Source organism: Danio rerio, chromosome 2 (genome assembly GCF_049306965.1).
Source record: "Danio rerio strain Tuebingen ecotype United States chromosome 2, GRCz12tu, whole genome shotgun sequence".
Classification (NCBI taxonomy): Eukaryota; Metazoa; Chordata; class Actinopteri; order Cypriniformes; family Danionidae; genus Danio; species Danio rerio.
The window spans coordinates 30,393,905-30,413,994 of record NC_133177.1 but is presented as its reverse complement, the minus strand read 5'-3'; the positions used below and the strand labels follow the sequence as shown (position 1 = coordinate 30,413,994).

At 35.4% G+C, this 20,090-nt stretch overlaps 1 protein-coding gene across 3 annotated transcripts in view; it reads right to left on the bottom strand.

The window, feature by feature from the left end:
* The window catches only part of cdh7a (cadherin 7a), a 95,722-nt gene that overhangs the window by 21,617 nt on the left and 54,015 nt on the right, over positions 1-20,090 (bottom strand). For all 3 annotated transcript variants that reach the window (XM_005163402.5, XM_073920012.1, NM_001077448.2), the window contains 3 exons: positions 18,615-18,868; positions 17,054-17,190; positions 9,723-9,844 (listed from right to left, as the gene is read on the bottom strand). In XM_005163402.5, the coding sequence (XP_005163459.1) occupies positions 9,723-9,844; positions 17,054-17,190; positions 18,615-18,868 (513 nt within the window). The remainder of the gene's footprint in view (positions 1-9,722; positions 9,845-17,053; positions 17,191-18,614; positions 18,869-20,090) is intronic.

Sequence of the window (20,090 nt, the reverse complement as noted above, 5' to 3'; positions counted from 1 at the left end):
ATTATCCATTTCTAAGCAAAAACTATTCTGACCTTTTAAGTAATTTTACTAAGTATTACTACTTATTTAGCACATCATAGTAACCCAAAAATTATTACAGATGTAAAGTTTTTTTTTTTTCCTTCAGTTTACACAAATGCATCCAGTTCTGTTTTTGGTGGTTGTTTTACAAGTCTGTTTTTCAGCATCTCTCGATCATCTCTCCATGAAAGAAACAACCCCCATATACTGTAATTAACATATAATAAATTGAATATTGAATCAACAGCTATCTTATAACGGCATAATACACCCCAAAAAAGTGGGAAGGTTATTGGTTAGCAGAAAACAGCAACTATTAGCAAGTATTCCTAATAAAATGACACCAAACTTCAAAAAGAGAAAGAAGTAGAGAAGAGAAGCCAATGCTTTTCTTCAGAAGATATGCAGATGTGAATGCACAGTGGCTTTTGGAGGCGCGAGACGTTCTTTCACAGCCACTCAAGAAAGTAATAATACTGCATCACTTTGATGGCGGAAGGTTGCAACGGAATCATGGCCATTAAATTTGCAATGTTATCAGAAAAAAACTATCCACTGGTTTGTCCAATTATAACGTCCCATGACACACATTTTTGTTATCACATGATGTTAAAACAAAATCACATGACTTTTGTGATGCATATGCTGGAAATTTGTTAGTTAATGTGTTACCATTGTAGTTTATGAACATTTACTGTTCATTCATTCATTTATTTTTGTTTTAGACAGTGGATGCCCTTCCAACTGCAACCCAGTACTGGAAAATGCCTATACACACTCCTTCACACACATACACACACATTCACACTCTACGGCTAATTTAGTTTATTCAGTTCACCCATAGCGCATGTCTTTGGTCTGTGGGGGAAACCCGAACACCGGAAGGAAACACCCTTCAGCTTAGACTCTATTTCAGAGGTCACATTTATTGTTATCGGATAAAAGATTTATCCTACCATTTTTAAAATCTATGTGCACATTGGCATTTCCATTAAGGATTTTTTTATTTAATATCCCAAAATGTGCATACAATAGGTGGATGGGAACAAATCTAATAGGATCCACAGTGCGCAAAACTAATGATTAAAAAAAAAAGAAAAAAATGTTATGGAAGTCAAAAGCTTCTGTCAAATTTCCAGCATTCTTCAATAGTGTGTTCAACACACTAAAGAAACTCAATGGTAAACTCAACTGTAGTCCTTTACTTTTTCAACTCTCTACCATCAGCTATATTCAAGGTTGTGAACTTGGATGAGGAAAAAAAAAAACACAATTCCCAAGTTTAAATCGTGCTGAAAACAACATCAGGAGGATAGACCAAGCCAGTAAGCTATCTGTGAGAGATGATGCTCATACGGTATCCAGGGATTTAGCAAGTAGAGGGCCATCCTAGTCTAAATCTGCACAGAAACCCCCCAAAGCTGGGCAAAGTGCTGCGTTTTAGAGATGAATATCAGGGTGACCCATCAGGTGGTACGCTAAGAAGATTCTCCTGACACACTGTTGTGGCCTAATCTGCGGGCTTTGGCTGGGTTAAATACTGTGTGCACAGCTCTTCCCATGTGTCAGGCTGCAGTCAGCACAAACTCAATCTGCTTGAAAAATCTCCTAAAACCACACGCACAGGCCGAATGCAGTCGCTAACACACTCTTCTGTATCTTTTCTCCTTTCGTCCGAGGAATATGACCTTGTGCTGTTCAGCGCTTTAATTCCGCTCTCATTTATTTTTATTTAACGCCGCCCCCCATTTACGCTAAGTGAGTATTTGGCAATGGGAGCTCTGACGGATTTATCATTTATCTGTAAATATTTTTGAAACCGTAAAACGTTGCGCCATTAAAAAGCTGCATAAAAGACATAAGCAGTGCAGGATGCTTCCTCTGCGCGGAGCGTTGATTACAGTAAACTGTGACAAAATTAATTACAGATAGTCCATTAAGGCAAATGCAAAGTGTATTGATAAAGTCATTGAGGCAACGGGTTCATTTAAAATGAATAAGAACGTCTTGCCAAGGCAAAGCAGGCAAAACAAAATCCTGATTTTGCATTAACTGACTGAGGAGATATGGAAAAAGGGTATGATTGAAAAAAAAATAACACAAAGTGTTTAACCAAGAAGTGCATTTTATGAACAATATGGGTGATTTAAACCCTTTCCGCACTACATGTAAAATGTCTGGAGGGCATATCTCGGTCCCTCCTGACTTTACAAAAGAGAAAATCTTCACCATAGTGAGACCGCCCGTGGAGAGTTAGCTTTAAAACAGCAGTCTGTCAGGCTGCCACTGCTGACCATGTCTCTGAGGCATAAAGAAACAAGACATACTACAGACAACCTTAAAGAGATCTTTTTTAAATATTCCCCTTAGAAAACACTCTCACTCCTCGTGATCTAATCTGCTAAATCACCTGTAACAAATCATCTGGCTCATTTAGAGACCGCTGCCTCAATTCATATTAAGCTTCTATTAAATTCAAAAAGTCATATTGGGAACAAAAGAGAAACCAAGGGCACGGGGAAAAAAGAGCTTTGCATTAGGAAACGAAGGTGAAGACATACGTTTGGTGCATGTGACCCCATTACAGGCACTTGTTGGATGGGGATCTGGGGACCTTTTTCAGCAAGCCATCTGTTTTAGAGTCGGATTCAATGATGGGGAATGTTCCCTCTCAAAGCACGTACATAGGGGAAGTGTGATTATAATCGGCTAGTCATCCAGAAACTGACTTTTATCAAGATTTGAATTCATTTTCTTAAAGTTTTACATTTTTTGAGGACATGCTTTCACTAATAAAACAATACGTGAATTCATGAGAGGTTAACAATGCACGTTAACATTTTTAAAGTGTATAAATAATACAGGGTGAAACGGTGGCGCAGTGGGTAGCACAATCGCCTCAAAAGCAAGAGGGATGCTGGTTTGAGTCCCAGCTGGGTTAGTTGGCATTTCTGTGTAGAGTTTGCATGTACTTTCTGTTCACGTGGGTTTCCTCCAGGTGCTCTGGTTTACCCCACAGTCCAAAAACGGGGTGTAGGTGAATGGAATAAGATATATTGGCCGTAGTGTATATGTGTGTAAGTCTGTTTCTCAGTGTTGAGGTGCAGCTGGAAGGGCATCTGCTGCATAAAAACACATGCTGGATAAGTTGGCGGTTCATTCTGCTGTGGCGTCCCCTGATTAATAAAGGGACTAAGCCAAAAAGAAAATGAATTAATAAATAATACAATTAAAGGGTTAGTTCACCCAAAAAAATCTTAATTATTTTATTAATTACTCTCATGTCGTTCCAATCCTCTGAGAGCTTCAATAAATTTTTGGTGAAATCTGAGAGCTCTCTCATCCTCCATAGACAGCACTGGTCACAAGACATTCAAATTCAAGAAGAGGCACCAAAAATATTGTCAAAATATTCCATGTCACCTCAGTTGATCGACTATAATCATATGAAGCTTCAAGAACACTTTTCTGCGGCATGTTTACAATGCTTGTGTGTTAGGGGCCGATTACACCGAACAAACATTTCCGTTTTAAGAACGTGAGGCGCACCACACTACCTTTTTTGTTGACAAGAAAAGAAAAAGTGCTGTGTGCTTTTTATGTCGCTATGCAATGACTGAATCATCTGTGTATTATGCGAGAGTGTTGCTTTTGATATTGGTATCATTTCAACGTGAGGTGGGCAGGGCGCATAAGCAGCACGCAAAACGTTCGGGGATGTTAATAAATCATTCAAAAAAGGCGCCTCTCAATGCTACGTGTGATCAGCGCCTTAACCCTTTAACAGGCATCATAACCACCTGGTTGACCTTTTTTCCATAGGTTACCATTATCATATAGGTTATCATAATATTTATCAGATTTTTTTTAAGTAGTGCACATTAACCCTTTAATTAAATTAACCCTTGGATTAAATAATATACTGACACAACTGTGATAAATATGACATGAAGCGACGGAAAAGACATAGGTGAGCAGAGTTGTATTTACAGTTCTTGAAGCTTTGTATGATTATAGTTAAACCACTGATGTGACTTAATGTTTTGAAAATGTTTTTAGTTCCTATGAATTGAACTAACTCTTTAAGTAAGGAATAATGCACATCCAGCCAGTTATCAGAACCATGATACAAAGCTTAAATGGTAATTGCTATCAACCAGTAACTAATTACACAGCATTTTACAGAGTTTTCTTCTTTTAAATTAGGTTGTTTATGTAAGCAGCATATTGTGACCTATAGTTCCATTTTAAATGAAGTGTCTACTAGCTAGCATAAAATGAATAACAGTGTTGTGCTGCACGTGTCATCATGAAGTTACGTGTGACCTGGTTTACCAAATAAAATACAGATTTGTATAAGTGCCATAGATGGTCCCTCACCCACTAAATTTTCAATATTTACAATTACACATTTTTCATATACACATTTGGAGCATGATTTACAGTCTATTTGTGACTTAAATAAGCCTATCATAAATAATCCGACCTTCCTGTTTTAAAAAGAAAAGCTGGCTTGCGTTATTTTCAGTGTCTTGCAGTGAGCGCTGCATCTTTATGACACTGTCCCAAGTTAAAAATAGCAGAACTACTAAAAATGTATCTTGAGACCCCTACATCCTGGCTCATTACATTGCACTACTTGATTTTAAGAGGTCTATGTCTGATCAGGATGAGGCAAACACAAAACCAAGCTAGGTTTTCAGACCATTTGTAGACTATGTAATCCTTGTTTGGAATGATGTAATTTTTTTTTTTTTTTTTACAACAGCTGAGAATGTATGAAAAAAGTGTAAGGATTTAATTTGCACTCAAAACCTGTTTTCATTTGCTCTTGAAACCTGGCAACAGGTTTACCGTCCAACTATATGCAACAATTCATTCTCCCCCCAGGTGGTTCTGAGGAGTTCATTCAAATTCAAGAGCTCCATACAGTCTGTTTCAAAGGGGCCGGTTTCTTGATGGAGCAGGTGTGAAGCACTAAATACACAAATGTGCAGATGAGGTGTATGAAAACAACAAAGTGGATATACACTGGCAGATAACAATGGAACAACGGGCTTAAAAAAGCCCATTTCGCCTCAGACGCAAGCAGACAAACAGCATTTGCGTCTATTTTGCAAGGCACTGAAGTGACAAAGAACGTAAAAGTGCCATCACTGTTTGTTGAGGATGTGCCTCGCAGCAAACCTTCTGTCTGATCAAAATTCCTCACCTAACAGCTCCAAACGCCTCATTCGCAGGCTTTGACTTTTAGATTTGGTCTCCAAAAGCACTTCAGGATGTCTGAGAGCGTCTGTTCTGCAGGTATTTCGGTTTAAGGGCCGCGATAAGGACAGAGCCATCGTGCTGAGAATCACAGGAGAGATCTGTGCTATCGAGACAGCGTTTGACTATCACTGTTGCATCGCTCAAGTGCTCCCACGGCTGAAGATGTGGAAGAGAAGGCGATTCACAAGGGGAACTAAATCATTACGAAAACATACAGGCGCTTTCATCTTTATTCAGAGAAAGAGAGGCCGTTCTACTGTTCCTCGGAGAGGCTGCAAAGTAATTTAGCCTCTAATATGAGAGAGAGCTCTGAAAGTTAGAAGTGATGGAAGTCTGGGGTGTCCAAAACACATAGAGAGTGATCTAAGGGGACTTTGGTAATGCGTTTCAAGGCTGAGATAGCATTTGCGAAAAGAGCCCACCAGCACCTTTTTTGTACTTAGGCAAAACAAACACGGTTTCCTGTGACTCTGGGACACAGGCAGGCCAGGACTAATTGTTATGGCCCAGACAATCATGCTACTACAGGGGATTGTATCTCATGCTCTGTAAACCCTGTAGCCTTGTTCTGCTCGCTCTTTGTTTTGAGAGCTCTTGTGGGAGGGATTATTTTTTTTCTTAAGGAAAGGAAAAACATCCTTCATTATTCTTTCACTGCTCCCAAAAGACCTGATAAGATCAGGTCCATTTCTGATACACTAATAAAAAACAGCATTGTAATTGAATGAGTAGGAATGTCAAAACAACCCTGCCAGTGCTCGACTATTAACTCTTCTATAAACACACCATCTGTTACCAGGCGTTAGGATGTAAATGAAACATTTTCATTTGCCAAGAGTTTCTAAGGAAGCTTATTTATTGTTTAGGACGATTTATATAAACCTACATAATGAAAGTGTGAGAAAATTCCAATTAAGAATTCATATTTTGAGATAAAACATAAGAAACAATCACAGGTTTTGAGAGTAGTCATAAATTCAAAATAATCAGAAAAGTCACAGTCAAAATAGTCAGACCTAGTTGAACCATGATAATGTATGTGAAGTCCTGACTGGCTCCATTTACATGGACATCAGTGATCAGATTATTTGCCTTAATCTGAATAAGACAATGATATGATTAAGGTTATATCAGTTGCTTTTTGAATGTTCCTTTCATGATCCCATTTTACATGTTGTAGCACATCATTCGATGAACGTCATTGTGTTACCGAAGTTTCATGTAATTTTGGGTGTTTCATTTTTAATTTGTTGACTTTAACTGTAGTTTGACACTTTCACTTTTATTTAGGAATTATATATAGAAGTCTGTACTACACTTTTATAATGTGACTAAAAACGGAACGCTCCACATCTTAATTTGATTTCTGTTCAGTTTGATTATGACTTTAGTCAGATTAAGGTATTCAAACATTGCTGTTTAACATGGTAGACTCTTAATAAGAGAATTATCTTAATTGTATTAAAATCAAATTATTAGTGTCCATGTAAACGTACTCACCGTGAGATGGTCAATATAAAAAGCAAAAGTATGAGAAATTAGGTCACAATTGTTTGTTGAAATACAAAATTAGTTGCAAATATGAAGTTACAAATGTAAGATAAAGTTTCAGTTACTTTAGGAACTCATTTATTAAAATAATATAACAATTATATAAAAAAACTGATTCCTGTGAAATATGAAGGTGCATTTACAAGGTAATTATGATGTAATTAGGAAGTTGTAATTATGATAACTATGATATCTGAAGTAGAAATTAATAAATAAATTTGCAGATATGAAACCCTACATTATGAGATCTGAAAGTACAGTTAAGTGCTTTTTCTTGGTCACTTTACAATAAGGTTCATTAGTTAATGTTACTTAATGCATTTACTAACATGAACAAACAATAAACAATACATTTACTAAAGTATTTTTTCATGTTAGTTAACATTAGTTAATTAAAATACAGATGTTCATTGTGAGTTCATGTTAACTCACGGTGCATTAACTAATGTTAACAAGCATGAGTTTGGATATTAATAATGCATTAGTAAATGTTCAATTATGATTAATAAATGATGTACAAGTGTTGTTCATGATTAGTTCATGTTAGTAAATGCATTAACTAATGAACCTTATTGTAAAGTGTTACCTTTCTTTTCAAGTCATATTTTTTCTTTAATCTAAAGTGCACTATAATATATGATTATATGATCGTGACAGCATATTTATAATGGGATATTTTACTCCCCAAAGTTACCTTATCTTTTATTCCCCCTCAAGTGGTTTTAAGCTTTTATATTATACTATTCTCATTATTTTATGTTCACATTCATTTTTATACGTCAATGGGTTCCAGCAACAAACATTTTGCAAAATATCTTCTTTTGTGTTCAACAGAAGAAGGAAACACAAATAGGTTTTGAATAGAAGGGTGAGTAAATTATAAGAGAATTTTCATTTTTGTGTGTACTATCCGTTTATCCGTAATATTCTAGTAGAAAATAACAACATAAAAATGCCATCCCATGTAGGTTTAGAAGAGGTACAGTGGTAATGCAGCGGATGCTCCCAGAAGGAAATGCACCTCTAGTTAAGTAGAATCAGTCATGTTTTCACCACAGTGTTGTTCCTCTGACATTACCCAGTGCTTTCTAAATCAATGGTGCATCATGTCACAAATTTTCTGGCTTTTATCATTCCCATTAGGACAGAACAAAGTCTTTCTCTGTGCACTCCTAGTGAGAGTTTAGTATGTGGCATCCGTAATGCCCTTTATACCACATTCATCTTAGTAATGACGTTCTGACAAACACTGGAATATGAATGTGACAGAGAATGTGTTTGAATCAGGGCATGTTGCTGACTCGAAAATGAGGAATGCGTTGCTTTGCTTGTGTTTGTGCTCTGCAATTGCCTGCTGCAGGACCTCACATTTGGCTACTTGACACAATGCCACGCTCCCCAACAAACCAATTTCATGCCACAGTCACCTCTGTCTCATTTGCATCGGTGTAAAGCTTTTTCTGCATGAGCGCACAATGTTTTGATCCCCTGATTAGAGTGATCTGCAGCAGAAAGCCACCAGAATCCCATGTTATCATTTTGTCCATCTGCGGCTCTCTCTGCTCTTTACTGGCTATGGATCAGTACTGATCATTTCTGGATGAGGCTCTGATTAAGGATATCAAAACACTGCGTATACATTTAAATTAAAGGAAGATAAAAGACGATGTATTATATCCTTGGTTTAAAGGAGCTTAAATGTGCAGAGGACCCAAAAATTAAAATTGGCTGGTAATTTTCTTTCATGTCATTCATTTTCTTTTTCTTCAATAGAACACTTTAAAGAAGATTTTTAGCTGAACATGTGATTTGTACAATTAAAGTCAATGGCTACTGACACTTTACTAGTCAAGAAACATATAAAGGCAAAACAAAAGTAATTCATATAGCTCCTGACAATACATCTTTTCCGAGGACTGAAGGCCAATAACTTGCATTTTATTAATCTCAAATCATCAAAAAGAAAGAAAAACGTGTCACAATCACCAGCGATCTAATCTAATCATGCAGATCGCTGGTAGACACGTAGATCACTATGGACTACAAATCCTACATTACATGGACTACAAGTTCCAGTCATACACACAATGATGGTTTGTTCTGTAGACCATCGAAAAAAATTGCTTAAAGGGGCTAATAATTTTGACTTTAAAATTTAAAAAAAAAAATTCAAAACAGCTTTTTCTCTAGCCGAAATAAACCAAAAAAAAGACTTTCTATAGAAGAAAAAAAAAACATCATTTGGGAAATATAAAAAAAAAATAAATAAATAAAGGGGGCTATTAATTCTGACTTTAACTGTATATACACAGCACACACAAACACTTAATTGCTGAGTCTTGTTTTTAACCTGTAACTACCACAAAGCATTTCTTCTTTGCCGTGTTTGATCCTCTGCTTTGTTTATTGATTTTGATGTTAGCCGCCTGAACTGACCTCTTTGTCTGTTTTTGACTTCTCTTTTAGATTGCCCGCATAATACTGCTTGCTCCTGTGATCAACCCTTGCCAGTCGGACCTTTCCTTGTATTATAAAGACACTGCTATTGGATCCTCACCTTCGTTGTTACATCCGTATTGTTACAGAAAGTAACAATAATAAAAAAAGAAAAACTGATATCTAAATTTTATTTTAAAACCATTTTTTATTTTTTTGGCTGAATTACTCTTTTAACCTACAACACAGTACAGACAGTACCTAATATTAATGAACTACATGATGAATCCATTTCTCTTGAATTGCTTTCAAAATTGGTTCACAGAAAATTTATGCTGAGAAGTTAATGATATTTTTTGTTTATCGCACTACATGAAATCAAGTTTTAAACACATTTTTTTATAAAAACCTTTCTTGAAATAAAATAAAAAGCCACAACACAGTACCTGTCCTGGTCCAACGCTTTCACACAGGAACGTCTCGTATTCTATGGCAAAGACTGGTGCGTTGTCATTAATGTCCATAACTGTAATCAGAGCCACTCCTTTCCCCACCTGTGATGGATCCACTAAAATCACAGAAAAGAGAAAAAGAAAATGAATGCATGGGGGCTAATATATGGAAGAAGAAAAAACATGAGGACACAAACACATTTGTTTCAATATGTTTCATTTATTTAAATGTGTTGCATTATTTAATAGGTTACATTCATTTAAATATGTTCCATGTCATCTTTCTGGCCGCAGTCACCGTTGGTTTGCTCACTGGAGGCATTAAATCATCATTTTCTTTAATTTAGCATTGAAATTATTTGTATTATGAAAAGACATGCTGTGAAAAGTGTTGCTGTGAATTGGTTAAAAATTATCATTTAAATAAAACCTTGAAAAAAACTCAAATTAATAATACAAAAAAGAAAAAAAAGTTTAAGATACCATATTATGCTTTTTACAAAATTAATTAGAATTTATACTTTATTTTAATGTTGTACTGTATATTGCTTTTTACAATTCAATTTCCTGTTTCTGCTGCAGTGTTTTAAAGCACAAAGTCCAATACAAAGATAATTCTTTTCTATATTATTTTTATTGGGCAGCGCAGTGTTTATAGCGCTGTCGTCTGACATCAAAAAGGTCACTGGTTTGAGCCTCGGCTGGGTCAGTTGACATTTCTGTGTGGAGTTTTCATGTTCTCCCCATGTTCACGTGGATTTCCTCCGGGTGCTCCGGTTTCCCCCACAAGTCCAAAGACATGCGCTATAGGTGAATTGGGCTAAAAATGGTCAGATATGTATATGTGTGAATGAGAGTGTATTGACGTTTTCCAGTGATGGGTTTTAGCTAAAGGCTTGATTAATAAAGGGACTAAGCCAAAAAGAAAATAAATGAATGAATGATTATTATAATTTTCTTTAACAAACAGAGTTACGACCCAATAGTTAATGTCTTTTTTTTAATGAGGTCAGCAGTTAAGTTTGTCCTTAATTTACCCAAATATGCACTGTTTTTGAATTCCATCCATACCCTCAATTAATTAATTCATACCCTTGACAAAGAGCTTGATAAATTTGCTGCGTTGTGTTAGCAGTACTGTATGTAGTCAAAATACTCAAGAGATGCACGGATCTAATATACTAGTAGACATACGATTTATTACAAAACTGTTAACATTCACATTCATATTCAATATTATGCACTCTTTTAATGCAAAAATTTGAAACACATGCAGATGTTTGTTTAATACTGCTGAAGTAAAGCCTCATTCACACTAAGAGTGACTCCCAGCGGCAAAGCAACAAGCGATCATTTATTTGATCATTTATTTTATTTGAGCAAGCGACTTCTAGCAATCTCCATCTATGTAAGCAAAAGCAACTGATGGTGACCAAATGGATGTGTCCAGTGATGAAACAAAGTTGAGAATCCTTCAACTTTATGCAAATGAAGAGCAACTTTCTTGAGTGACAGCTAATGAGAGCACTAGTAAAGCTCAAGTGATCAGCTCGCTCAGAGGCTGGTTGTATTCTCCACACACTGTAGACCTAAACAGACCTGCGATTGCAACAGGTTGCCACCCAGAGCGACAGACAGCTACAAAGTCCCTGCTAGTGTGAATGGGGCATAACACATTCTGCAAGGTTCAAGGCTCCACCCTTTCCAAAAAAAAGGGTGGGGAACAGCAAAGCGCAATATGACAATTATTAGTATTAAAATGCCCAATGCTCATCATGTATCAACATGTAATAAAGGTAGAAAATGGATTGTGGGAGGATGCTGTAGCAGTTGTCGCATGAGTGAGCGAATCAGTCGTTTAACTACTCTTTAGTTGTGATTGACAAGATTAGATGAACATGAACCTCCTGAACTTTTCTTTAGAGCTTCACTTAAAAATTCCCATTGATGTTCTTACAAGTGATTGCAAATGTGCTCCTCAAAGTGTAGCTGCCTAAACTTTGCTCACTTGCTCCGTTTTATGCTGAAAAACAAGCAATTACATCAGAAGCTGGAGTTACATTAGCAATTTGACCCTCTGTAAACATAAAGAGATGAAGCCGCGGAGAAAATCTTTAGACGTGAAAGTCACCACTATTGATGTACTGTAGCAGAAAAACCATAGAATTAGCTGCCTTTTTTATAGTTGTTGTTGTTGCTCACTGTTTCCATGCGTGCCGAGAGTCATAAAAAGGACTCCATGAAATTTACTGCTGCAATACATGCAATGGAATTTTATGTGACTTTGAATCAAATTTGAGCTGTCAAAATAAACAGCTCAAGCGCAATATCATCCCATTTGTCAGCAATCAGATCCAAAACAGGCCTTTATAGTGCGACTCGGGTGCATACGCGTCTTAAGCATCAATCTGTTTCATGCTTTGGGTCTACTTTTAGCAAATAAGGTGATATTTTCAGCCAGCAGGAATGATGCACTTGGCAATCAACAAATTAACAGACTGCACAAGGGCGTGGGGTTATTTTTGTTGTGTAACTATGCGATGTAGATATCTCAAATGGTGTTGGCGCTTAAGCACAAGCCAACAGCAAACACCTGTTGAGGGCACACAGCCTCTAGTCAACCAGAACAGACGCATCTGTTGGTATCCTCTGAGTGGGCCGACTGCTGTTTGCTAGTACATCGACTGCATGCTCACAATGCACTACAAAAACCAATTAAGAGCATTTCAGTGGTGCGCTAATCGACAAAATCTCGACACGTTTTTGCAAGCTGTCCTGTCATTACGAGCTTTCCATTATTTTGGCAGCGGTGATGATATCTGGGGGCACCGAGGAGGACGAAATGCGGTCATGGTCTTCAGCCAAATGAGTTGATGGAGAGCAAAAATAAATCTATTCTGCAGGTGTGAACACGCACTAGCAGTCGGCTGGAAAAATGCTGGCTCATTCGAAGTTGATTTCCATTGAAAAACGCTGTGATTTATTGTACGCACCGCACTAGTTTGACTATTTACGTGGCTAGCAGAATTCAGCCCAACTGCCTAATCTGGTTTGGGGAAAACGCATATCCCAACAAAACCGCTCTAGTAAATATATGACTCACGCCTCCCAGTATCTTCAGCTGAAGATATATAGAGCCCATCTGCCTCCGCTGCCATACACACCTGCACGAAACATGCTGAGTCGCAGGCGGGGACAGAGAAACACAGCTAATTCATCTATTAATTTGACTTTTTAGAGGATGAGGGATCTACTGTGAATTAAATCCAGGCAGACTGCCATCGCCGGATAACTGGCTTTACAATGCTCTGAACAATAAAACGGGTGATAAGTTACCTCAGCGTCCATGGCATGGACAGTGGCTGTTAAGCACATTGTGGTGGCGGTGGCTGTAATGTCACAACTGACGCCCCTGGGCACAGGCTCATAATTCGCCATGTTAAGTGCAGTCACAAATGTAACAGCGCTGCACTTTTTTTTTTTTTGACCAATGAATTTCAAAGACCTTTCAAAAAGACCTTGTGGGTCCTTTGTGTTTACTACCTAATGTTTTAGGGAATTATTTAAGAACTCATTTCAGATTTATTGTAGATTAATTGTAGCAAGTGTGAGATGGTAATTATTTTAATGTAATGGAGAATTATGCATAAATGGCTGATGTTACAAGCAGGGATGGGCAAAAACACAACAACAAATACCTCCATTTTAAGCATATCAAAATAAACTGCAAAATACAGCAGCCACAAAATGTATCAAAATTAAAATACTGTTTTCAAGGGAGCATGAAATGTCTTCGCAATAGGCCTATTCAATAAATCCCTTCTCTGCACTTCATTCACCTCTACTGTACATGAGGAGGTATTCATAATATTGTAACTTGTGTTTCTTTTTGATTTTAGTATAGATTTTGTACAGATTACATACAGAAAGTACTGTCTTGAACAAGATTTCTTTGATCACCATACTGTAAAACCCAAAAAGTTAAGGTAACTCAAACCATTTGAGGAAACCAATTGCAACCCTTGGTTTATTTAACAAATCTACACATGTCTTTCATGTGTTTCCCTAATTGTTTAGCACTCAATAAAAGTTTTTGGTGTAAATGATTTTTACACTTCCATTCTACAATGATTATTTACAATTCTAAAACATCTAATGAAATTTCTATATTTTTGCAATACAATTTTTATTGCAATCAATCAACCAATCAATCAATCAATCAATCAATCAATCAATCAATCAATCAATCAATCAATCAATCAATCAATCAATCAATCAATCAATCAATCAATCAATCAATCAATCAATCAGTCAATCAATCAATCAATCAATCAATCAATCAATCAAGCAAGCAAGCAATCAATCAATCAATCAATCAATCAAGCAATTTAGTAAATAAATAGCATTAACACAACTCTTTTTTTGTGTGTGTGTGCCAATATTGAGCAGTCCTACAGCAATAAGTTGTAAGACTTTATTTCGATGGTATTTTAAGGTATATTATATAACAGATTTCTTATTGAGTTATTGAGGCCTAAGATACAAGGAGATTATTTTATCATATTTCTATGCTTTGCAATCAATCAATCAATCAATCCATCCATCCATCCATCCATCCATCCATCCATCCATCCATCCATCCATCCATCCATCCATCCATCCATCCATCCATCCATCCATCCATCAATCAATCAATCAATCAATCAATCAATCAATCAATCAATCAATCAATCAATCAATCAATCAATCAATCAATTTAGTACATAAATAAGATTATCATAACATTTCTATTGTGCAGTCCTATACAAATAATTGGTAACACTTTATTTTGATTGTCCTTATTGCACATTTTGTTGACTAAAAGTTGCATTGCAACTACATGCCAGTTACTTCTCATTTGAGCATTTGTAGACTGTCGGCTAAATATCTGCTGATACTGCCCCTTCAACATTTAACTGACTATAAGAAACTTACACTAACCCTAACCACAACCTAACAGTCCACTTATAATCTATTGAGAATTAGTCGGCATGTAGAACGTGGGCAATGTAACTTAAATTCAACAAAATGCGTTAAAGGGACCATCAAAATAAAGTGATAACCAATAATTTTCTGAATTAACAATTTCTTTATAATACAGTCAGTTCTCCTGACTGACGGCTATTTATGTCACCAAACCGCACATTAATATAGATTATACAATCTCATTTATGGTCATTAGACAACAGCTTTGAAGTGAATTTGCACACATAGTAATTTTAGCCTGATTGAACCTTTCAAATGTGGCTGCACTTAAAATTTAAAATATCCATTTTCCAAAAATTGAAATTTGCTACTTTATGATTTTCAGGGCCATTAACACCTTTCCCGACATCTGCTAAAGACAAATGACTTTGAGGCTACCTTTTGTTAGCTAGCAATCCCCTGTCTCATTCTTACAGACAAATAGAAGAGGACATTTCAATCTTCTCTGCCAAAAGCCATTTCAGAGACGGTAGATGCCTCTGACAATGACTGATCGTCTATGAGGACGAACCTACAAACTTTGGTAAAGTGCATCCACGTTTATGGATATGGGTTAAAAAATGTAGCCACATGATGGATATTATTCCCCTCCATCACTCAAGTCAATATGGTTATGGCTGTCTGTGCGAGGACTGCGGGGGATCTGTGAAAACAGATGCACTTGAGTGAAGGTCACGGTGAAAATCAGCATCAGAAGTTGGGTGGGAGAGGAAGCTGCGGTTCTGGCCATCGGCTACAATCAGGACGGGACTCCATCAAACTACACGCTTTCTGGAGGTGCCAATGGACAGCGGTCACCTCAGCGGTGCAGCATCTGTTTCCAACCTGGCGAGAGCACTCGCATTCGCACACTCTAAACGCTTAAACTATATCTGCCATACAGCAAGACAATCATATGCACACAGGACCCAGTTTTAATAGCCTTTCTTAAGAATGTATATATTTTATGTGGTATTGTCACTGTCTGTTTATAACAATGTGATTATATGAGATGGTCTATTGTTTCTAGCAATGACTCACTTCAGCACTTATTTACAGTGGCTGCCAAACTTTCTGTGAGCTCATCTAGCATTCAGGAGCAAACCATGATAATATTAAACACAAATATTTTAGTCTTTTTCCTTTGGATTACTGGAATACCACCACCACCACCAACAGCAACAACAACAACAACAACGACTACTACTACTACTACTACTACTACTACTACTACTAATAATAATAATAATAATAATATGATGATGATGATGATGATGGTGATGTTAACAATAACAATGCTTCTTGTTTGCTTGTTTGCTTGATTTGAATGCCAAATTTGTACTTCCTGCATATATTTAAATACAATAAAATAAAACAATAAAAGAATAATGAAATAAATAATGAAATAAAATAATAAAACAAAATAACAAAATAAAATAAAATAAAAGATAAAATAAAATAAATAATAATAAAAACATTAAATTAAATTAAATACTAAAACAAAATAAAATACCCTAACATATCAAAATAAAATAACAAAATAAAATAAAATAAAATAAAATAAAATAATGAAACAAAAAAATACAATGAATAATGAAACAAAATTACAAAATAAAATAAATTAATAAAATAAAATAACAATATAAAATAAATAATTGTATTAATTATTATTATTATTATTATTATTATTATTATTATTATTATTATTATTATTATTATTATTATTATTACTCTGTTAATTAATTAATTAACAGAGTATTAATCAAAACTATGATTCAAGATTGACATGTATCTTTTTAATGTGTGTGAAGTTACTGGATAATGGATGGGGGTGCTGACCTAAAAAAGGTTTCGAAACCATTGGATTTAAATATTGATCACTCCAGAGCAGGGCTAACCGTCAAGCGGCCTTGGGATAATGATATTCATTGGGAAATTAAAGGCTCCAATTTTATGAAGGATTTTATCCAAATAGAATTTAACTTAAGAAAAAATTAAACACAGCTGCTGTAAAAAAAAAAGAAAAGAAAAGAAAGTAAAGCAATCTGAGAAGTATCTTTCAATAAAAGTGGCTGTCTGAATGGCTCCATTATCAAGTTCACATCAAGCAGTGTCAATTTCCATAATACCCAGACCTTGTTCAGAGACCATAAACATAAATCAGGCCAGCTTCATATTTTGTGTTTCATTCATTGTTTCAGCCAAGATAGATAATTACTCTCAGTGTGACCTTCACAAAATTTCATAAGACCTTCAAACTATAACAGCAACCATATAAATTAGCTCCATAATTGCACACAAACTAATCGGAGGTCACTCACTGCTTTCAATAGCCAAGATGGTGATGTTATGAACGGCGTTTGCTTCTCTGTCTAATGGCTTTGCAGTGCTGATGACTCCTGTTGTTGACTCGATGTTGAAAAACCTCTCCAAGTCTGTATTTCTGTCGATTGAATACCTAAAAAAAAAAGTTTTAATGAATTTCAGGCTTTGACTTTTAAATGAATTCTATAGATATGACCTAAAGCCACAGCCCCAACAGCGATCATTATTTTCTGCGGCTCATAGGCACAGAACTACTTAATTATGAGCATTTGTCTTCCAGCACAAAACACCTGAGCCTCACAACTCATTTACAGTCAGCATTTGCATCCACTCCCACATAAACAAATGCAGTCATTTCATGCAATAATAACAGCACTAATGATGTGCATATGTGTTATCTTTTACAAAAATGTGTGGTTATGCGATATCAGTGAAATCAGATAGCATTTGACCCAGTTAAATGCGTACATGTAGCTGTGCTAAAGACACAGTGCAAAAACATTTCCTTTATTTGCATGTGGAAAATGTGATTTATTTTTGGGTTATACTTTATTTTAAGTGTCCTTGTTATGATGTAACTACACTGTAAAAGAATCCCAGAATTGCACATCGTTACTGAAATTTTTTCACAGTAAATTACATTAGTATTACTTTAAAGGATTTTACTGTGAATTTTTTTGTTTTCAGACTTTTATTGTGAAATTAAGGCAGGGATCATGATTACAGCAAATTACTGTAAAAAAGGCTATATCTTCTGCACGTTAGTTATAGGAATTCCAATACTCTTTAATTTATTCAACATAAAAACTAACACACATGTATTTTGGTACAGGCACTTTTTTTTGTGATATTTAGAAATCTTTACAGAATTATTCTTATTATGAACTACCTCACAGTAATTTATTGTAAATTTAATCTAGTATCTTCATTTAACTACTGAGTAATATTAATTAACTACATGTATAAATACATGAATAAATACAATAATAAATAAATGGAACTTGTGTAATAAGGACACTTATACACAATAAAGCGTTACACTTTTTATTTAAATGACATGTTAATTAATAATAATGAATTTTTATTCTAATTTTCTAGTGAAAAAATATAATATAATATAATATAATATTATATAATATAATATAATATAATATAATATAATATAATATAATATAATATAATATAATATAATATAATATAATATAATATAATATAATATAATCAGAAGTAAAATTAAAGACATTTCTGATCAAATAAATGTATCCCTGGTGAGCAAAAAGAGACTTATTAAATAACAAGTCCCCAACTTTAGAATTCATTTTGCACAAATAAGTGGGATAAGATCTCTATCCGTAGACATATTAGAGCACAAAAGGAAAATGCAATCCAGCTAAAGACTATAGTGATATTATCTCAACACAAAAACCAGGTCTTATATTTTTATTAAGGTTTAAAGCTTTAATTAAAAACTGCTGTAGTCTTTCTCGAGATGTAATCTAGCCTTCATAAAAACATTATCGCTACGGTGTAAAGTGATTCCATTAGGTCATGGCCTACCTAATGGGGCTGTTGGTGGTGTCTGGGTCCATAGCAGAGACGGTTCCTATCATCGTTCCCACTTTAGCAGCTTCAGAGACGACCATTTTACTGAGCGGAGAGGAGAAGACAGGAGGCTCATCTACATTCTCCACAGTCAGTCTCACCATTGCCGTATCGCTGAACGGTCCTTGAGACAAGAACCGTGGGTCTATGTTCCTGTTGGATGCCTCAATTTTGAGAGTGTAGCTTGACTTTGTTTCAAAGTCAAGATTCTGAGGTAAAAAGCACAAAAGGAGGGAGAGAGAGATGAGAAAAAGGAATGAAGAAATCGTTTTGAACTTACAAATAAGGGCAGAGAATATGTGGTAACTCTGAAACACAGTTTGAAATCGAATCGCGTGATGCGCGTGCGTATATAATGCATCCAAAAACACTTTGATTCTCTTCTTTTAACTCTCATATTTCATTGAAGTATTGCTATCGATTGACAGGATAGAAAAGAACAGTGTCAAAGCTGTACATTGATTTTAAGACAGAGATACATGATGCTGAAAATGTCTTGTGGAATACTTTCTCATATAGTAATTTATCACCGCTGTCTGCTGTAATATGCAGTGCATTGAAAACTACCTTCCGAGCCTCCTTCATATCACTGACAATACATAACTTCCCTGAGGGTGAGACAAAGCCAGATCCAGCACTTGTGAGCGTTTAACTGTGGCTTTAAAATGAGAAGTCAGAGGCAGTTTACTGGCAGGTATATCCTACAGTACATATCGTTTCCCTGGAAACCATAGTGAAAATACTTAACACTACACAGTATTTACAACATACAGGTTTGCTGAGAGATTGCATTGGTTGAAATTGTATATGTTATGCAAAACCTTTGATATAAATATTTTAATCTCAGTTTTCTGTTTGAATGTCAAGGGATAAAACCAAAGCGAAAGTGTTAAAAAAAAATCCATATAGTTCAAAAAGATGCAAAAGTCTGATGTGCACAAACATATTCACACATATTTATTTATGACTACACTGTAAAAACAAAATCTGTCATTTTACGATAGGGTGCCAGAAATAAAACGCAAAATAATGGCTGTTGAATTACAGAAATGTACCTTAGAATAGGGGACATTAAATTGCAGACATTTACCATAGATTAAAGAAATATAAATTGCAGTAATTTACCTAAGAATAACGGAAAAAAACATAAAATAACGGCTGTCAAATTTCAGAAATTTACTGTAGAATAGCAGACATTAAATTACAGAAATTTACTGTAAAACAACAGCTGTCAAATTACAGAAATTTACCGAAGAATATCGGACATTAAATTACAGAAATTTACCTTAGAATAACGGACGTTAAATTACAGAAATTTACTGTAGAATAGCGGACATTTAATTACAAAAACTTACCTTAAAATAATAACTGTCAATTTACAGAAATTTACCGTAGAATATCGGACATTAAATTACAAAATTTTACCTTAGA